Here is a 20,888-nt window from a genome sequence, read left to right as displayed (position 1 = left end):
AGCTGATTTGGTATATTGGATTTTCCGAGCTTTAGGTAGGAACAGAGGTTAAAAAGAATAAATGCGATTGGATAATTTCTACACTGGTAAATTACAGCTGGATAATTAATACAATGTTAAATTACAACAGGGTTACAGGATATGTCTACTTGTATCTCGTAAACAAGCTTGCCTTCGTACAAATCACGATCACGCAGTTTAATCATCCTTCCGGGGGCCCTTCCACTTGAAGTTGTCACCATACGACTTGGGCTGAAACATAAGTCAATTGTTTGATTGCATAAAACGAAAGTTTACACGACGAAGCAAGCAGATAAAACAAGAGACTACTTGCGGCTTAGAAGTCAATAAATGATTGGCCTGGAAGCTTTATTAGTGTAGAGGAAACTGTCTAGGGAATAAGTATATTTCTTAAATATTATTTTAATAAAAATAGTAAAGATAATATGAGTGTTTTAATTAAACCTCTTTGATTTAAGTACTTATCAAACAACTTTAAGTTGTAGAACCACAGCTGCCAAACAGACCCTCAAGCTCTTACTGATATTATACATTTATAGAGGTGACTTTAAGCCACAGTTGCTGTTGGCAGCAAGCTAATAATAAATGGCCAAAAGCGCTGTCAAATGTAAGTTGAAAGTGTAGCCAAACAGATTCATAAATATCATAACATCATAGCGTCTTAAGAACCTATTGAATGTTATCTTTCAACTGAAAAAAGAAAAAGAAAAAAGGAAACCACTGACACAAGGAACGGTCAAAAAGTTTTAATTTGCTTAATCTACGGTTTATTTTTAATGACTTTACTGGTTTTTTTCATTGACAATTCATGCTTTACGCTGACTGAGTCACAGTAGTTTCTAAGACGAATCAGCAAAGTTGTTGGTGACAAGAGCAAAGAACAGATCCAGACCTTTAGAAGAGGTGCATGAAACTTCCTCACCTGCACAAGAGTTGAAGTTAACTGTCAAAAAGATGCAAAACAGTAATAACACAATGAAGACGAAACATACTGCGAGTCTGCAACTTGATCCCTCTGATTATTAGGATCAAAAAAATGTTTGATCAACAATTTACATTTGTTATACACAACTGCAACGATTTTCTAGTTATAGTTTAAGGCCTACCCAGTTTGATCCCAGACTTCTTTTCTTCACTTGAAAAAGTTTTACCAACTCAACTAACTGACATCCTGACATGTTTTGCAGAACTAAAATTTACCGTATACTCCCAGCCGTGTTTTTCAGCAAATGCCCTAGCAGCCGCTTCACTATCAAAACAGAGACCTGCCTCACCAACATTGGCATACGGATCCCCTGTGGATGTCCATCCCATCAAAGGATTTTCCCATCTGCCAATGAAAAGGAAATTATAGTTTCCGGTCATCAAGTTATCATATTAACAAGCTTAACCAATTAAGAGTTTACACAAAATAGGAAAATGCTTAAGATGATCTTGACAAACGTACTTCTGAGTTGACAGAAAATTAATAAACCATTTGCCAACTTTCCCGGATCCTTGTTGACTTGCAGTCCGCGCGGGTGAGTAAATGATAACCTGGCAGTTGATAAAAGCGAAAGTTCAAAGTTGCAGAGCAATCGAATTAGAACCGATTAATTAATATTCATTAACAAGTTAAGATGAAAAGTTGCAACGATTTCAAGGCTAACGATCGAATCGAAACCGCCGTAAATAAAAAGGACAAGTACCCGTCGTCGAAGATGTTGTTCTGGGATTCCAGAGAGCATTCCGACTTCACCGGGCTTGTGCTCGACCAAGGAATCCTCTGCGTTTGAAGAGAACCATCTCCTCCTTCTTGAACTAAGTAAAGCTGATGATTCTCGAACTCGTGCTCGTCGTAGAAAGCTGGCCATTTCTTTCCTTTTTTCGGTGATCAATTAGTTAATTGCTGTAAACTGTCAAAGCCTCGCCAGGTAATAAGCTAAGTGAATCCACTAGAAGTTTCGCGCTTTTATAGGTTTCGTTTCTGGTTTAAAGACCTGTTAACCTCACGACGTGGCAGGATATCTCATTTGTCAATCTTGCTTGCCCAAGTTAAATTTCCTAAAATGGTCTACCAAGAGCAAGCTTAATTAATGGAGTCTTACAAACTTTTAAATATGACTTATTTGTTATTATATTTTTATAAATAAAGTTTTTATTAAAAAAAATATTTTATTTATTTGATTGTTAGATAAAGTTTTTATTAAAAATTATAAAATATTTTAATCGACAAATTTTTAAAGTTATGTTACAAAAAAATGAAATAAAATTGTCAAATAAGTAAATGATATTTTTAATATCTTAATATTGTCAAAAGGTTTTTTAACATCTATTCTTAAAAATTCAAAATTTGAGTTTTTGCTAGTAAATAAAGAATAATTTATTTAATCTTTGAAAGTTATGCTTTAAAAAAAATAACAACAAAAATATTAAAAAGAATTTATGAGATTAAATAAGTTCTTATAATCTTTAAATAGGTCATATTAAACAAGCACTTGCAAGGAACAAGCACTTACAAGGAATTGTGCCACGGCTTTTGCTTGCAGGTAGCATTAGCATAATAATTAAGAAGTTAATTTTTACTTTTAAAATAATACATCTTTTGTCAACTTTGAGCATTGACACCATAAAAATTTACATTATAAAAAAAATAAAAAATCAATTATTTGCAGACACAAAATTGCTACAATTATAATATTTTTTTCCCCTTGATATATGCTACAATTTCAAGTTTACTAGAAGCAAAAAATAAATTTACGTGACTTAACTTGAAATTTGTTTATCTTATAAAAATATTCGCTTAATTTTATACTAATGGTTAATGCAACAAGGTGCATACGGAGGATGATGATTGGCTAAATAACCTGCAAGCAGCAAATGTCTTACGCCAACTGGCTTGTTTTGGAGCGACTCCAGCTTCTTTAATTTGAAGAATCAATACCGGCTGTACGTGCGAAATATTTTCGATTATTCGATATAAATATTATCGGCTCCATATTCCTGGTTTTTCTTTTACTCATTTGTCTGTTTTGCACAGGTTAATGCCATTTGTGTCCAGTTCTGTATCGAGATGATCGAGTCTTCCATCGTCTTTTACACGTAAGCCATTGTTCTTGTCAATGGACAAGAGAAGTAATTGTATTCCTTAGTAGACATGATTCATTCAATTCCCACAGAATAAAAACATACATTCAGTATCAATCAAGTTCAATCATGGCTCTCGCCGTCGCCGAGGAGGATTCAACGCTGATGAAGCTGGAGTCAGCCTGCGCAGACTTGAAAAAAATCCTGAAAGCATCAGCAAAAATGGAAGATAAACTTGGAAAGATTGACAAAAATTTTGACACAATCGAAGAGACAATTTCCGCAGCATCAAGAAGTATAGCGCCTTTACACTCCTTGGCTATGACCACCAAAGCACTCGAAACCAGAATTAACCGAGCAGTCTCCCCTGCTCTTGCACTCGTCGATAGCTTCAAGCTCGCTGAGTCTCTTCAACACAGGCTTCTTCAACTCTCCTCCAGAGCATCCTCTCTCAGAGACTCCCAAAAAAGACTCAAACTACTGCTCAAATACGTCGATTGTGTCGATCAGCTTAACGCGACTTTAAACACCATCAACCAAGATGGGGAGCCAGTGATTCATAAGCTTCAAGAGGTAGTGGAGTTCTTGAGCAGGACTAAAGCCACTGATCAGTTTCGAACGCATAGATTGAGAGAGACTTTAGTTACTCTTAAGGCCCTCTATGAAACTGAGGTTGATGCCATGAGGTTTGAAGGGCTGCTTGATCAGGCTTTGCTAAATTTACAGGATGAGTTTGAGGGTATATTACTGCAAGCTAGGCATCAAAATATAAACGAGTTGAGTGAAGATAAAGAAGCTGATCAGATGGTGCCTTCTGACCTGGCCTCAGAATTGGAGGTTCAAGTTCTTAGCCGAATTTCAGAAACCCTGGCTGCCAATGATTGTCTAGATATATGCATCGATATTTTTGTAAAGGTAAGTTTATAGCTTGGAATTTTGTTAATCAAGTTTGAATTATCATCAGTTGAGTGTTCAATTTTTGTCATGTGTGTATCTGTGTGTGTTTTGATTTTTAGGTGAGATACAGAAGGGCAGCAAAAGCACTAATGCAGCTAAATCCAGATTATTTGAAAACATACACTCCGGAGCAAATAGATGAGATGGAGTGGGAGAGCTTGGAGACAGCAATAACTCTCTGGATAAAACACTTCGAACTTGCAGTTAAAACAGTTATAGTATCAGAAAAGAGACTTAGCATCCAAGTTTTGGGAGGAATAATGGATGGAGTCATTTGGCGAGAGTGCTTTGTAAAGATTGCGGACAAACTCATGGCAGTATTTTTCCGATTTGGCGAAGGCGTAGCAAGGAGTAGCAAAGAGCCCCAGAAGTTGTTCAAGCTCTTAGACATGTTCGATTCCTTGGAGAAGCTTAAAATCCAATTCACAGAGATTTTTGAAGGTGAAGCTGGAGCTGACATTTGTAAAAGATTCAGAGAATTAGAAAAATTACTCGTCCATGCTTCAAGCGGAGTGTTTTGGGAATTTGGTCTTCAAATAGAGGGCAATGCGGACGGGTTTCCACCTCCGAAAGATGGCTCGGTTCCGAAACTTGTAAGATACGCAATTAATTATCTCAAGTACCTCGCTACTGAGACTTACAGTGTATCCATGGCCAAAGTTCTTCGAACAGAACAAATATGGAAAGCTGGTATCCTGTCCAAACCTGAAACCCATGAGAATTTACTCCAAGAAGCAATTTCCAATGTCATGGAAGCTCTTCAGAGAAACATTGAATCGAAAAGGTCATATTACAAAGACAGGGTCATGCCCCATGTGTTTTCTATGAACACTTACTGGTACATTTATATGAGAACTAGAAACACGGAACTGGGGAAGCTAATCGGAGAACAAGACATGAAAGAGAAGTACAAAGTTGTGGCTGAGGAATCAGCTTACATGTATCAAATGCAAGCTTGGGGACCTCTTGTTGGATTGCTGGACATGGAAGAAGAGGCTAACGACGCTGGAGTAGCTGTTATAAGAGGTAAAATGGAGGCTTTTCTCAAGGGTTTTGATGAGATTTCACTGAGGCATAGAGGGCTTTATAACATTCCTGACGTTGATTTGAGGGAGCAGATTAGAGAAGCCACTGTAAAGTTTCTAATTCCGGCTTATACTGAGTTCTTGAACTCGAATTCGACTTTGGTCCAAGCCAAATCGTACGTTAGTCCCGAGTCAATCGAAGGACTCCTTGGTCAAATATTTGACGGTGCTGATAGAAAGTTGAAGCGCCGTGATTCCAAGGATCCGAAAAGTGGTGGTGGGATCTTGGCGTCTGTTGAGGGGGAGGGTGAGACCAAGGACTTTTGATGCCGGATCAAGTCATAGTGACGCGTGAAAGTTTCAATCTAGATTTTTCTTTTTTTCTTCTTTTTTTATTATCTTGGCAAAGTGTGCTAAGGTGTCACGAGTGATGTATAATTTATGGTTGGTTTTTTTTTATATACCGATTATATATAATATTATTAGATTACACATATATTTACAATATATAACTAGAATTTACATTATTATATTAAATTATATGAAGTACATGCTTAGACAAATAACTCTCACAGATAATGATGTCTAACTATAACTTACATTATTACATAACTAAATTTTACATTATTACATTAAATTCTATGAAGTATATACTCAGACAAATAACTCTCATAGGCGAGAGATGTCTCTGCTTTACTTGCATTTTGTCTCTGCTCTACTTGCATTTTGCAAGGAACAAAGACGTGTAAATAACTCCACACAATCATACATAATGCTTAATTGAGGGAGTTTGAGTTTATGAAAACTTGAACCCACCACACAATCATACATAATGCTTAATTGAGGGAGTTTGAGTTTATGAAAACTTGAACCCATACTTTCACAATCATGCTTAACTACAAGAGTAGAGATTCACCCCTAAACTAAAGGTCCATTGACAATTTGTGGTTGGTGTTATTTATGGTGGGTGATGTTTTAGAGATTCTAAAATATTTCTATTATATTATTCTCACTATGATATGTGTGCATGAATTAAAGGTAACTATTAGTTATATTATAATTTTTTTAAATAAATATAAACATATCATATATGCATTTAGTATAATATAACGGAAGTAAACTAAAATCTTTCTTAATTTTTTTATGATATAATGTTTATGTCCTCTTTGTGTTTCAATTTAAATTTAAACATTTTTAAGCTACTACCCAATTTTGAGTTATTTTTAAGAACTGCATTTTTGAAAATAACTATATGATGGCAACTCTCTCCTCCCCTCCTCAAATGAAACGGTATTCTCTTAAGACTTCAAATTTTAATATTTTGCTTTCATAATAAGAGACAGCTGATCGTGCCATTCATTGGCAGTATGGCCATATTACTTGCTTCCATTCACTAATAGATTAATGACATTTTAAATATTATTTATTTACTTTTAAAATAAATCATTAACCAACAAAGTGTTGGCTCCACTGGCAATGGAGTCCCCTTAAGTGGCTTGACTGGGTTTGCTCCCCAGTTCGAGTCGCAGGGAAGTCGCCTTTGTTGGGAGAACCTGTGCCTCCCGGTTCGAGCGGGGACTTCTAGTCTGGGTTGTGGTACGGGCTTAAAGGTGTCTCCCACAGTTGGGACCCTCCCCAGGATACCTCGTGGATAAGACAAAAAAAAAAAAAAATCATTAGATTGGATGGGTCCAAAAAAACAAAAATTAAGTCATAATTTCCTGTCAAAAAATGAAGTCGATGGAAAACATACTACATACAACATCCATGTAAGTATGTGTGATATTTCTTACCATGTTCGGCCTAGCGGGCTCATGTTTATACCTTGCCTAGCAAAACTCAAAGAGTGCAGCTTTTAACACTCCTGTAAATTCTTATAACACCCCATTCATATTTTAAAATTAACTATTTTCTCACAAATTTTTTTTTTTACCTTAAAGAAGTATTTCTTTTGAATTTTTAGTTATAAAATCCATATGAAAATCTTCAACTATTTTATTTTAATTAAATAATTCCTATCTCCAAAATTCTAAACCCTTATATATTTTTTTAAATATTTTTAATTAAATTTAAAATATAAATATAAATTATGAAATAGAGTGCGTGTAAAAAATTTATTAAAACAATAATTTGTTTCAAGTGTTTAATTGACATTACATTTAGAATAGAAAAAATGAATTAATTCACTTTTTTAATTACTTAAGGTACTTAAGATATTTTGAAGGGCGGCCGTCGCACATAACTTAAGTCATGCCGGAGAAAGCCCGTGGGCTGTGGAACTAACCCCCATTGGCCGATTGAAGGACCACGACGGGCTGTGCTCATGCAACTTGGCCCATTAAAAAGAAAGGGCTGCTGATTTTCATTTTCATTGCGTGAATTACAGTCTATATTAATTATTCAAGGGAACACATCATAATATGACTCAATCTAATTATATAAAGTGAGAGAAGGTTCTGTAGGAGTCCTTGCCATGGGCTACTCGACTACTCCACGTTATATACTGTATGAAAATAGATTCTATTTCATCATTGACTAATAAAATTACTAATAAGTTGTAAAAAAAAAATTACTAATACGGTAGTCTGTGCCGTGAACAATGCAAATATGCAATTAATTAAATCACTTAGGTCAAATCACTAAGCAGCACATGTTAGGCAAGCTTAATTGAAATTACAGTTGAAAGTTTTACTTTTCTTTCGGAAACAACTCTTTCACAAATCCAAAATTACAATTATACCCTCAACACCAAAACCCAAGACTAGTAACGAGAAAGTTTCGTCTTCTGTACGGTAGTGTAACAGAATTATTCCCTCTTCTCCAAGAATCTACCAAATCCCACACCCCCCTTAATCTCTCCTTTCCAGTTTTGGACAAAACTGACGAACTTTCCTCAGGAAAACTACAGTAAGAATTTCAGAAACATAATGGAGTCATTTTCATTCTCTGATTTTCCTGAAGACGTCCAGCTCACCGTTCTGTCTTTCCTCTCCCCAAAAGAAATCGCCACCTTCGCCTGCACATCGAAGCGATTCGGTTCCCTCTGCAACAGCGACGACAAGCTTTGGTACTCAATGTGCGAGAGGCGGTGGGGCGCAGAGACCGAGATCAAGAAATGGGGAGACGGCAAGATTGCGTACAAGCTCCTCTACAAAACCCTCAGCGAATGTGAGAATCTGATTGGTTTCTGGCGCAGAAGCGGAGGTCAACCGGCCGTCAATTTCTCATCTCCACCGTTGATTTTCTTCGAGTGGGGGCCCTCGTTTCTGGCTGGCTCTAGGGTTTCCCCCTCCCATGACGGCACTTACAATGTCTTAAAGTCTCCGTTTTTATGGATGAGTTTGAGTCCCGATGGGGAAATGGTTAATTTTCTCCAACCTAATGGGGAAATTAATTTGTGGGACGATTTTGTCAAATGTTGTCAGCTGGGATTTGTTGAGGATTTTGTCTCAGTGAATGTTAATTTCATGGGGGGCTGTCATGTTCTTGTTGAGGAAAATTACGCTAGTTTTTATCCAGAATATAGAAGCATTGTGTTGGGAAAGAGTCCAAGCTTATTGAATCTGAATTCGAGAACAGAAGATGGCGGCGAGGGGAGTTCAGAGGAGTGTTTGGTAACGGAAATGTATACGCAATTGGCGAATAAGATATCCCCAGGCGGGGAGAGGGCATGGAGGAAACAGAGGAAGAAAGAGAAGGAGAGGCAGGGCAGAAGGAGGTGGGAGCCTGAACATTTTGTGAAGATCGTAGATTTCTCGCCCACTCCTGCCCGCCCTTTGCAGGGTTTATGGAAGGTGTTGTCAATACCTTTCTGTTGCATTTGTGTATATACATGATGCGCTTGTACATGCTTGTAGCATTTATTGCACAATAGTTTAGATTAGCTTTGTTTGTCGTTGTGGTGAAATATGATTTATGGTTTGCTTACTTGAAAATCAGAAGTGATGGCTGGCTAAACAAATTATATGTGATATATAAGCATATTAATGTTTGATTTTAACGTAATCATTTGTCTTTGTTTTGAATTGATGAACTGCTTTGAATAATGATGAACAACTTTTTGCTTTGAATTGGGGATTGTGGTTTAGCAAGCTGTGTATTTCAGTTTGCTATTGTGAACTGGATACTGAGTGCTGGCAAATGCATACACAAAGATGTTTGTTCTGTGTACTTCCATTTCTCCTTGACTGATTTGTGAGATTAGAAATTCAAAATTCTTGAGGGACTGCTGCAATGTTTTAACTGCTTGTTTTCTTTAATTGTTTGTTACTTCTATAGTTAGTTGGAAGACGGTGATGTGCCTCAATTCTACATCACAGCTCGTTTGACCTCTTTCACCGGCATCATATTGCAGGGAATATGTGATGATATTAACTTGGATTTTTATCTTGTGGCATATGATGTTGGGGGCATTATCTGCAGAAGGGTTAGTGACTTATCTTCTGGTTCTGCTGCACCAGTGTTTTGGACGTCAAATACTACATTAATCAAGTTCCCATTTTCACCAGACGAAGAATATTTATATGATAGTCGCGCACATCGCCGTGCGCTTGCAGCAGCAAATCCAATACATTGCCAACAGCCATGGAGAGGGACAGAAGATGAGGTTGTCTCTCACATAATGTACATAAACTCAAGTTATGATCTAGTAGTTCGAGATTCATCAGGAATCTCTGCAAACCCTCCACAAGGAGAGGGGAGGATTTGGCAGTACAAGGATGGGACATTTGGATTTGGGTTTTTTTGGGATAATTTTATCATAGACCTCAAGCGTATGGTTGAAGATGGCTGTCTTCTTGACGCAGTGGAGGTTTGATATGATTGAATGATATCCTTGTTTGGGAATCATCTGTGTACAAAATAAATCTGTTGCTGGATGCCAGTTATGGATTGCAGCACTGTGTACCATGTCCTCTTGTGGATATCATAAATTTATTGTTTATGATTAAATCCTTGCAGTTTCTCTTCAGCCCGTAATTTATTAATTTTCTCAATATAAATGCTTTAAGTTTTTCCTTTTTTTTTTCCCTTGAAGTTGACCGTGCCATAATATTATCATCACTGGGAGATAGATATAGGAGCGGCGTCAAAAAAGTGCAATAAGGGTTCCCAAAATGTCAAAATTACACCATCACATCTCAACACAGCATATACTGAGAATCAAACAGGTCTTGGCATCTCAATTCAGCATCCACATTGCATCTGAACATAATAAACAAAAACCCACACAAATTCAATTAAAAATACGAAGAAGTAATGTCTTGTAACTAAGCACGGAGGAGGCATTTGGAATGCAGGCGAATTAGTGGGAAGATAATGGGATCAAAACACAGGCATTGCAGCAGAGCAGATAATATTTATGCATCAACTTGCTTTCCATTGACCCTCTCATTCGCATTCACTGAAGTTTTCTCATGCTCGCCCTCAAGCTGGCTCAGATTACCTTTTTCTTTGATGAGTTGATTATGGTGATGTTTGCAATAGAGTCTGCCCTCATGTGCAATGTAGTTGGATGGGCTAATCACACAACCTCCATGACTGCATTTGAAGCAGCTCTTGTGATAAGGAGTGCCATTAACCGAAACCTTTTGGCCGACAAATCTTAAAACGTTAGAGGCAGAGTATATAGAGAATGTGTGCTTATAAAGTTATGCTTGCTAAAATAAATTGGAAATTGTTGAAAAGTTGAAGATTCAAATCGTTACCTTCTCCGTTGGATAGACAGTGTTCTTACAGCCAACACACTTTTCTCTGGTTCCACCAAACATAGTTGAAACTTTAGCGACATTAGGTTTCTGTTCAAAGCAGCTAGTGATCAAGATCCATGGGAGGTACTAGATACGCACGTTTTATATATAGCATCAATAATTCAAGAAATACCTCGCCATCAATGGGTTTCTCTGGCTTTGCAATCTTTGGTGTCCCTGGAAAGATAATACAAGTGAATAGGAATACATCAGATTGAGCCACCAAGAGAAAGAGGAAATATAATTTGCTGTTCTGGTTTCTGCCTGTGGTACCTTCAAAGCTTTTGTCAAGACTGCCGGTTCTCTTAAATAGTTGATCAAAGTGTGGCCTGCAGTATAGAACTCCCTCAAAAGAATTGTAGTTGCCAAGCTGCAAGCAAAAGATAGATCTACTTGTCAATAAAAATTGAAGAAAGCAGATAAGCAATTGCACAAGTACAATCTGATCCTCAGCCGTAAATTTGCAATCAGCTCACATTTGATATCAAAGATCTGAGAGGAAATGGACATCTCCTAATTGAGATTAATTAAAATGACAGGCTGGAACCATCAGTTATAAGAATGAAAATTAAATCTTACTAAAACTAGGACGCAATCCTCAGATCACTTAGTTTAGACACGTCTGGTAACCGCAGAATCTTACAAGGAGGCCTAAGTCATTCATCAATGGCAAAATGGATGTAATGAAAATAAAAAATAAAGGATCAAAATTAATAAATGCCTTGAGGGTTCCTTTGCAGTGGTGGCATCTGAAGCAGGCTTTATGATAGATACGATTGTCAGCTGTTAGCTTATCAACCAGATACACAGTCTTGTCACAAGCCATGCATTTCTGTTGTGTCCCTGCAAATGCTGCTGCCATAATATTAATTTGTTTTTGATGAATTCTCAACTCTGCTAACAGAAAAAATGCAACTAAATTCTAATAGCAAGAAATAGCAAGAGGAGAAGATAAGGAAATGTGAGTTGCAGGGGAGGGGATTGCGGAGACCAAAAGAAAGCAGAGTTGTCTGTAGATGATTAAAGTTTGTGAATCATTTAATTTTGTCCACCGAACAACCCACCCTTCTCACTCTGATTTTTTTTCCCCCGCTTTTTGTCTCTTCTCAAATTAGTGGTTGTGAATAAAATCACAGTAAATTTCAAGTCTTGTTTAATTTAGTAATAATCTAAATTGAATTACATGTATATTCTGTCCACTTGGAAAACATCTTATTTGTCTTGTTGTTATGCACCAAGAAAGAATGGGGACCATTCACACAAATATCTTTGATTGTTTTGTGAACTCATTCTGGCACCGTACCTGATATGTTCCATACTATATTCAACGCATCTCTACTGCAAAAAAAATCAATCATTTTCTTAATGCAAAGAAGGCTTTTGCTTTGGGCGACTTTCTTCTCTAAGATTTGTGTCTGTTTTTCTCCTCTTTGGGTTTTCTTCATTTCTAAGCAGGAGGACTACTGTTAATCTTAGACAATCATTAATAGTAATTGTTATATCAATTATTCAATCATCTTTTGAATCAATAATAGAATTGGAATGTGAGATATTTTCTTACATGCATATGCAAGCATGGCAAACTGGACAAGGAGAATTGAGATGTGATGGGGTTTTGTCCCACCAATTTTCTTAGACTAGAAGTTACCGGGGGTCAGGCCAGTTAACCAGGAGATGTTTGATGCCGAAGTGAAATTAGTCCCACCTCCCACGCCCTGTGACACTGCTGTGATCTTAAAACAATCATTCATTTCCCCCTTTATCCCATGTGAACATTCCAGTTAAGCATAATATAATGCAATGATGCATCCAATCTTGAACCATGTGCACAAAGGCACAAACTAGTCAAATGGAACCACCAACTGACCCAAATCATCATCAAGCATACTTGTGCTGCTGCATTAGATGTGTTGTTGGACCACTTGCCTCGTTCTTTGGTTAATTTCATTAAACATAATATTAATTAGTTTACAATTAAAATGCTATCAAGCGGGCATTTGGTCTAGTGGTATGATTCTCGCTTTGGGTGCGAGAGGTCCCGAGTTCGATTCTCGGAATGCCCCCGCTTGCAGCTTTTTTTTTTTGTCTGTACGATCGGAGTCCCTAGCGTTTGTGTACTGTACGGAATATTTATCCAAATAGGATCCAATTTCAGGCATACTTATCTTCATTTTGACGCCAATAATGCTGGCATATATCAGACTTACTGGACCACAAGGTATGCTTACCTCTTACCTCTTACCTCTACGACTGTTCAATTATCAGTTGGTTCCTTTTTCAATACATTTAACTGCATGCACTCCATCTAGTTAATGCCCATCTTCAAAGACTGTACTGACCCTTGGAAGTATGAAAATGCTTTGCTTCAAGAAAGAAAGAAACATCCACCCCATAAGTATGGGAAATTCATTGATGATGATGGTGATAGTCACGTTAAATCACCATAACATTATCACTTTAAACTCCTCCGAGGGAGTTGCCATCCAAACATTCAAGTCAATTTAAAGGGCCATTAGACAAAACAAAAAATAAAGATATGCTTTACACTAATAAAGCTTCCAGCTCGATTACAACATATATATATATATATAGTAGCAATAACGTTGAATGATTCTCTCGTGCTTGTTTTGCGTGATAGAGGTTCCTTTGAGATATGGCTCGTGGATGACTTTCTAGTGTTGATGGAACGTGAAAACAGAATATTTACGATTACCGATCCAAGGTTAAAGTAATATCTTGGGAACGATGATGAGCTTATCATGGAAGGGGAAGATGGAATGTTATGCTGGTACAATCTTTTTACCAAAGAAATTAAAAATCTTCACGTTGATGTGTACCATGGAGATGCTTTTAGTTACAAGAGCAGCTTAGTTTCTGTCAGCGGAGGAAATAAGCTTGACATAGGAGATTACCTCTTGACGAAGCAAACTGGATGTAGAATGTAAAAAGCACATATATAAAACTGGAAACGAGCATATTATTGTTCATGTTAAATGTTTGCGAGCTTGAATGTACATTTTCAGTTGTTTATATGTTAATTGATTCTCAATTCCTGCGATAGCTATTACTAGATGTAGATGCTGAGCAGTGCCTTGGATAGATCCCGTTTGGCCTTGACTTTAAATTCATAGTGTGTATTTACATTTATTGAATATATATGAATTTGTATTTTATTGATTTTCATATAAGCAAATAATATATTTAGTAGCAAACTTTAGTCGTTGAAGAACATGGGTGGTTGCTGCGGATAATTAAATTAATAGGGGCATAATAGACATTTCACGCACGATTGTGGGGGCAAACATCAGCTGAAATGAACAGAACATGGAGAATTCATGGATCGTGCATTTTGTATTGACATTTCTTTACAGTTATGTTTCCTGAGATGTAATTTGGTGGGAGATGTCAGACCTACCCTCATTATGTGTTTTCAATTTAAGATTCACGATCTTATTAAAGTTTAGAATAAGTTAAAAAAAAACTTTAATACATTATAAGAAAAAATATATTATATTAATTTTTTTTTATCTTTTAACTTGTTCGTTTCAGGATTTCTAACTATATATTACAATCAAGACCCCTGATTATATTAAAGTCAGGAACAAATCAAAAGATAAGAAAACGAAAATTTTAATACAATATATTTTGTCTTGTAATATATTCAATTATGTGTTATTTAAAAATATATATATATAAACGTCAATACATTATAAGAAAAAATATACTGTATTAAAATTTTTTTATAGTCTTTTAACTTGTTCGTTTCAGGATCCCTAACCATATATTCCAATCAAAACCCTTGACTATATTAAAGTCGGGAACAAATCAAAAGATAAGAAACTAAAAATTCTAATACAATATGTTTTGTCTTGTAACGTATTCAATATGTGTTATTTTATCTTTTAACTCATTTTTAACTTTAATATGAACCCCTTACATATATTATCTATGTATGTGTGTGTCTGTGTGTGTATCTGCATTCAGTCATGTTCCAAGGACATACAGTGCTGCAGCTAGGAAGCAGAAAGGGAAACACATAACAGTCGCTGTGTGTATGTGTGTAATAGAAGACAATGATCTGGTCAATTTTTTGTACAACCTTACATATATTCAGGCCACTGCAGTGCAGTTGATTTCATCTAATCTGCGGTTGCCGGTCAAGGGATGCATGCATATTATACTATCAAGTGTAGAAAGGACGCAAAAGGATGAGAGTAGTTAGGGTACGATCACTACCAATTTCAAGTTGTCTCCACTGAGAAATTCAGCTTTTACGGTCCAAATATGACGAAGGGATTCTCATTTGAAGAGTTGTCGAATAAGTTTGATGCTTAATTAAGGCCTGCTCTCTCTGACTCTGTGGAGGGTATTTAAAAAACATCATTGAATTTGTAAAACTCAGCAGCTCTGCCCATGATTGATTTCAAAGCTTCTATTCTAATTCCTCTGTGGCACATTGTTTTGCTTGGAATTACACGTATTGGTTGGTACGTTGTATATTTACAATAATTAAATTAAAAAAATCAAGACAGAAAGTCAATAAAATTAAATATAAGTATTTAATATAGGATCTGAGAGTTGTGACCATGGCAATTCTTTTCCTTCACGAAAAGTAAAACGGACCAGTTCTATTGTAGAGGCAATACTGCGTCATCTATATACATTATTACCCAAATTTCGAAACGTTTTGAATTTGATGTGGCGTGTGACTGTGAACGCGTTTTAGCTCAATGCACGTCATTCGGTCATTGTCTTTGCGACCAAACCCAAACGTATATTAAAAAGAAACAGACGCTGTGATTTGATTTGAAATTTTGAATGAAAATGATTATCCAATACTTTAATCGTAAGCCGCTCGGCTCTTGGCTTCGGGCCTTGGGCTTGAGCAGTTGAGCTTTTCCATTATTTATTTGTTTCCCTTTTCGCTTGTAGCACATTTTTCTCGTTTCCTCCTATAAAAATAAAATTGCTATGCTCTGCTCCTCCGTTTTTCAAACTTTTTATTACACGGCGCCTTATTATTATTATCATCATCATTATTATTATTATCTAATGAAAGAATGACATAATGATATGATCCATTTGAGGAAATAAAAGCATGGAAGAGAAGAGAGAAGGAGGAGATGAGGAGAAAAAAAAAAAAAAAGGAAAGGAGATAAATTTCATGTCAAACCAATTATATGAAATTAAGATAAACTTTCTTTTGCCCTCATTTTTCTTCTTTCTCTTTTCTATTCCTCCGCTGCCATTTTCAAAATCCAAACACGGGCATAAGATCTCATTGTTTCTCACTTTCATTATTGAGATATTTAATTTTTTAAAATTATACTTTACATTCATGTCTCTTCAAAATCTGAATCGCTTCAAGTTTATTTTCTGAAAAAGACAATATAGATTATTTAAAAAAAATTATTTGAAAACTACTTAAACCAATTCTATGGGCGCAATTATTTTTTTATTTTTGTTAAGAAAAGACTAATTAAATACTTGGAGTATATTTATTGTCACTGCTTTGGATACGTATAGAAGTTGCTGGTACAAAATTGTTGAATAAAACTTTCTTTCTCCTGGAAATTTACACTTAAAATTCCTTGAAGATATTATTATTATTACCTGAAACAATTTTGTCATCTTCTAACAGATATTTCGAACTTAACACTTTCCACAAGTTATTTTGATAAGAAAAGACAAAAAGAATTTGTCCAATTCCGTTGATTGATTGCATCGCTAACGTTATGTAATATTAATACCATAAATTTTTCTTCCACGATTTTTTTAGTTATAATTTATAAATATATTAAAATTTAAGGTTACCCATGATATATTTCTAGTACGACCTAAAAGTCTACAAGACTAAAGGCTACTTTAGATTTCGGTAAATTATATCGTTATAGTAGCTTGGTATTTAGTAAATTATATTGTTATAGTATTTATGAGTTCAAAAATCAAGTTCACGTGTTTAGTAAAATTTATTATAAAAGAGTTTTTTTTATTATATAAAGATTAAAATAGATATATGTTTAAAATTTCTTTTATTTATTTAAAAATTTATAGAAAAATAAGATATAATTATCTTTTTATTAAAATATTAAAAATAAAATATTAATTTAAAAAAAGATGTGGTGGTTTACCAGATAAACAACTTATAAAAAGAACTTCTACCTGTTTTCAAAAATTGTTAAAATGAATAAACTTAAGAAATAATCAATTTTTAAAAAAATTATCAAATATTTTTTTTATAAAAATTTATGAAATAAACAATTTATAATGATTAAACCGCAATCTCAAACAGTACGTAACTCGAAAAACTACTTCCACTGTCAAAATCATAAAAAAAAAAAAAAAAAATCTACCCATATTCCACGTTTTTCCAAGTGCATTTTCATGCAAACTTATTCGAGACAATAATATCACTTAAACCAAAAGCAACAATCACTTTGAACAAATGTTATTAAGAAGAATCACAATTCATTCATGAAGCGAGCCGATTCATGGTTATTGGCTAAGAAATTGAAAATGTAGAATAAATAAAATCTTAAGATGATTAAACTTTTATAACAAATCCTAAATCTCCGTTTACCTGATGGTATGTACCCAATCAAATGCTAGATGCAAACGCCTAGCCTTCATTAAGATGATTAAACTTTTTTAACTCCATCTAATCTAACACGTCGGCAGGTCAGAGTCTTAAAGATAAACTCCGCTTTCTGTCTCTTAAAAATTCCCGTATCAAACACTTTATTCAAATATGATTTGATGAGGAGTTGTTATCAGCAACAAGATTTATTAATGTCTTCAGTCTTTGATGTTATCGTCAATTATAGAAAGCATGAGCAGATGTTACCGTTTTCATAAAACATTGCAAATCATTATAATGGAACGAGATAATCAATTCCTGCCAAAGTACATATAGCTAAATCTTTCCTTGAATTTGATGCTTTGATCATCCGTTGATTATTAAATTCCCATATTTCCTTTTCAACTTTCGCAGCTCAGATAATCATGTTCTGATGTTTCATCTAGAAGATAGTTAGTCAATGATTATGAATGAATTTCATAGGAAAATGAGCATCTCTGCATCACATCCTATTATTTTAATTCAATCCAGTTTTACTATTATATTGGTGATGGCGACGACGATGATAAATTGATAATTATGAAAGACCCTTTCAAAAAAAAATTATTTGTTTGCCCTTAATTTCTTTCTCAAGGGTAATGATAATCTTTAACCTTCTGTAACTCCGGCTTCAAGAAGTCAAATTTAACGACACCGAACTCCATTTCCTTGGAAGCTTCTGCGAATTATAGCTTAATAATTTTGACCAAGTTTGCTAGGATTTGGTCTTCACAGCAGACACTATGTTATTTAAATATTTATGGTGGTGTGTGTTTAGCCGTTTCCATATTATATAAATTCATGCCCTGTTCAGAAATGAGAATTCTTCTGTAACCATAGCCGAGAATAAAAAAAAAAACAAAGCCTAATATTGACTTCAATTCAGATGAAGATGGAGCCTTCAACGCCTCGAAGATCATCAAGAAGAAACAGCTTTTCAAGTCGAAGCAGCAGCCATAGCAAGAACCCATATGCCACAAGCGGGCTAGACAAGTTCTCTGCACTTTTAGCTGAGCTTGAAGAGAAAAAGCAGAAGATTTATTCACGAGTGAACCCAGATGAAATATCTCTTGTTCGTTTTGTGTACAAAGATTCGGATGATTGTGTTCCGATTGTGGTCAAGGTGAAGAAAACGGACAAGCAGCAGCAAGACAATAACATCAACAATATCAACCAAAGCCAAAGCCCCCCAAGAAAGCAAGACTCAAATCAATTGAAGGACAAGTTTCCGCTACAGTCTTCAATTTCATCTCTGGAGAATAAGCAAGGCAATCAGTCAGATCATAATAGCAGTAACGAGAAGAAGAAGAAGATGAAGAGGAGCTGGAGCTTTTCTTTTTCTTGGAGTGATATATTTAAGCTGGGTCATTGGAGGCAGCCTTGTTATTATTTGCCGGCAGTAATAGTGTTGATTTTGTTGTTTCTGGTGTTCTTTGGGAGATCATTTGCAATTCTGTGCACATCTATTGGGTGGTACATCGTTCCAACACTGCAGAGCAAGGCACCGTCAAATCCAAATGTAATTAGAAGGCCTATGAAGAAGAAAGAATATTTACGAATACAGAGTGACAACAAGATGGTGGCTTCTGCTCATAAGACTACAAATATTAGTCATTCTGGGCCTCTCAAGAAACATGGTCACAAGAAAAGCTGGTGATGAAATGATTAGCAGAAGATGATCCTCCTTTTTTTATTTTGCAGGTTGTCAAGATGTAATTTTCTCTTCTTTTTTTTTTGGGTTTATTACAAGGACGGTTAGGTTGGAAAATTCAATCTCAGTCCTGTTATGTCTTCTTGACATGTTGATCAATGTAAATTATTACAAGTAATTTTATGTGGGTTGAGTTAGCTGGTGTAATACAGCAACAACAGGCAACCCCATGTCAATATGTCATGTCTTGTAACTTATTTTTGTAATGGCATTTTGATTTTTGCGGTTTTGTAAGGCCTAGTTAAATCCCAATTGCAGTAATGTTAGCTGATTATTCATTGTTAAAATGAATAGTTCAGAAATTTATGTTTATTTTTTATTAGAGGATAAATAATTGTGGAAAATTCATTCTCAAGACATGTGAATCTGCTGATGATCTAGATGGGGTTGATTTGACTATTTATTAGAAAGATCGTGCAGAGAAATTCTCCTGGATTGCCAACTGCCAAGTCACGATAAATAGGGTGACCTTCTAGAAGATAAAAGGCTAATAAATGACCTGCTATGACCACGACCTTTCTAGTTAAAGAGCTGTTGCTTGTTAAAAGGCTCGTAAATGAGCGGTGATGAATGAAATCAATCTCCCGTCAAATCTACTAATAGGCCTTTGCTCCAATAGGAGAAGCCTTCACTTATAATATTGAGTGTAATGGCTTGAGTTTTCATATGCGTATTATGGAGGTTAGTTTTAGTTTTTTCTTAATTATCAATTAATTGAGTGGAGACAGTCTCTCCCTTATGAAATGTGAGTGGAGCAGACACCCCTCGAAGAGAATTTAAAATATCTGGACATATATTTTAGTGTGTCAATGTATGATGGTGCTCCCAATTATATAGTATGATTGTAAATATTAATTGTAATGTCTGATATAATATCAATAATATCTCTGTATAACAAACTTCAAAAAAAAAAAAAAAATCTCCCGTCAAATCTGGGCATCGTCGGATTGCTGCCACAGTGCCACTTCACTTCAGCACTATGGTCATCAATTTCTCTTATAAGAGTCTGATAAGTGATAACCGCTTTAAACATCTTTTGTAAATTAAAAGATATAATGAATTTTTATTATTATTTATTATTCTGTGTGTGGATATAATTTGTGTTTTATCTTAAAATAAATAAATATGATTTTCTTATAATAATTATATATATATATATATATATATAAATTAATCCATCAAAAATTGAATCTACTGGATAATTGCGTTAGATTAGATCTCTATTCCACCGTTAAAAAAAAACTAATTCAAGATTAATAACGTAGTGATTTGATTAACTAAATAGACTTATAGGGTCAACTGCAGTGATGGAGGGTGACTTTCTTATTCATCATGTGTAAAGATATTTAACCTTTTTGTACAAGTGTTCTCTTTAGTAATCACAAAATTTTTTAGTGGCTTATCTATTAGTATATTATAATAGATTGTCTGTAATTTGATGTTTATGTTTACGAGAGGCATGGTGGGGCTGAGGCATATAGAAGCCTGCGTAAACAAGTCTGAATATTTGCTCACCTGCGGAAAGAAGATTGAAGACACGGTGTTATCTGCTTAACACATGTTATGCTGATTATGTGGGATTGCCTTTCCTAGCCTAGCCAAGCCAAATGGTTGACCCGAAATTTGAGGCTCAGAATCAGATCCAAAATAAAATACCATCATCGTGAAGTTTAATGTAAGACTTTGCTTGGTATGTTTATTCTTTTGCTTGTACTTCAAATTCTCTCTCAATTGAAAGGAAACAT

At 35.2% G+C, this 20,888-nt stretch overlaps 5 protein-coding genes and 1 non-coding gene across 11 annotated transcripts; 4 read left to right on the top strand and 2 right to left on the bottom strand.

Annotated features, from left to right (window-relative positions):
• Positions 1–48: 48 nt before the first annotated feature.
• Positions 49–1,938, bottom strand: LOC102612555 (NADH dehydrogenase [ubiquinone] iron-sulfur protein 4, mitochondrial-like). 2 transcript variants are annotated; one of them, XM_052442666.1, is made up of 5 exons: positions 1,710–1,938; positions 1,469–1,557; positions 1,222–1,351; positions 914–964; positions 49–252 (listed from the first exon to the last, which is right to left on the bottom strand). In XM_052442666.1, exons 1-5 carry the CDS (start codon positions 1,872–1,874, stop codon positions 199–201), a joined length of 489 nt encoding a protein of 162 aa, XP_052298626.1. In that variant the 5' UTR covers positions 1,875–1,938; the 3' UTR covers positions 49–198. The 2 variants fall into 2 exon arrangements, with proteins under 2 accessions (XP_052298626.1, XP_015384090.2); XM_015528604.3 differs by having other exon boundaries at positions 914–943; positions 1,710–1,935.
• A 1,056-nt stretch (positions 1,939–2,994) lies between these two features.
• Positions 2,995–5,559, top strand: LOC102628027 (exocyst complex component EXO70I). The gene is made up of 2 exons (XM_006472246.4): positions 2,995–4,002; positions 4,104–5,559. Exons 1-2 carry the CDS (start codon positions 3,217–3,219, stop codon positions 5,394–5,396), a joined length of 2,079 nt encoding a protein of 692 aa, XP_006472309.2. The 5' UTR covers positions 2,995–3,216; the 3' UTR covers positions 5,397–5,559.
• A 2,289-nt stretch (positions 5,560–7,848) lies between these two features.
• On the top strand, positions 7,849–10,036 carry LOC102627533 (F-box protein At3g12350). Of its 5 annotated transcripts, none has more exons than XM_025096472.2 (3): positions 7,849–8,863; positions 9,424–9,495; positions 9,578–10,036. In XM_025096472.2, exons 1-3 carry the CDS (start codon positions 7,997–7,999, stop codon positions 9,689–9,691), a joined length of 1,053 nt encoding a protein of 350 aa, XP_024952240.2. In that variant the 5' UTR covers positions 7,849–7,996; the 3' UTR covers positions 9,692–10,036. The 5 variants fall into 5 exon arrangements, 4 of the variants coding, with proteins under 4 accessions (XP_024952240.2, XP_006472307.2, XP_052297765.1 ...); XR_003064500.2 differs by having other exon boundaries at positions 7,850–8,863; positions 9,348–9,495; positions 9,578–9,596; XM_006472244.4 differs by having other exon boundaries at positions 9,424–10,036.
• Positions 10,037–10,144: 108 nt separating this feature from the next.
• Positions 10,145–11,879, bottom strand: LOC102627245 (LIM domain-containing protein WLIM1). Its single transcript, XM_006472243.4, has 5 exons — positions 11,538–11,879; positions 11,090–11,186; positions 10,950–10,993; positions 10,775–10,864; positions 10,145–10,654 (listed from the first exon to the last, which is right to left on the bottom strand). Exons 1-5 carry the CDS (start codon positions 11,676–11,678, stop codon positions 10,427–10,429), a joined length of 600 nt encoding a protein of 199 aa, XP_006472306.1. The 5' UTR covers positions 11,679–11,879; the 3' UTR covers positions 10,145–10,426.
• Positions 11,880–12,807: 928 nt separating this feature from the next.
• Positions 12,808–12,879, top strand: TRNAP-UGG (transfer RNA proline (anticodon UGG)). Its single transcript has one exon. It is a non-coding gene; the product is annotated as a tRNA-Pro (tRNA).
• A 5,221-nt stretch (positions 12,880–18,100) lies between these two features.
• Positions 18,101–19,372, top strand: LOC102626963 (hypothetical protein). The gene has a single exon (XM_006472242.4). It carries the CDS (start codon positions 18,319–18,321, stop codon positions 19,087–19,089), a length of 771 nt encoding a protein of 256 aa, XP_006472305.2. The 5' UTR covers positions 18,101–18,318; the 3' UTR covers positions 19,090–19,372.
• Positions 19,373–20,888: the final 1,516 nt, after the last annotated feature.

This window comes from Citrus sinensis, chromosome 5, assembly GCF_022201045.2.
Source record: "Citrus sinensis cultivar Valencia sweet orange chromosome 5, DVS_A1.0, whole genome shotgun sequence".
NCBI classification, from domain to species: domain Eukaryota; kingdom Viridiplantae; phylum Streptophyta; class Magnoliopsida; order Sapindales; family Rutaceae; genus Citrus; species Citrus sinensis.
This window is presented reverse-complemented; position numbering and strand designations above follow the sequence as displayed.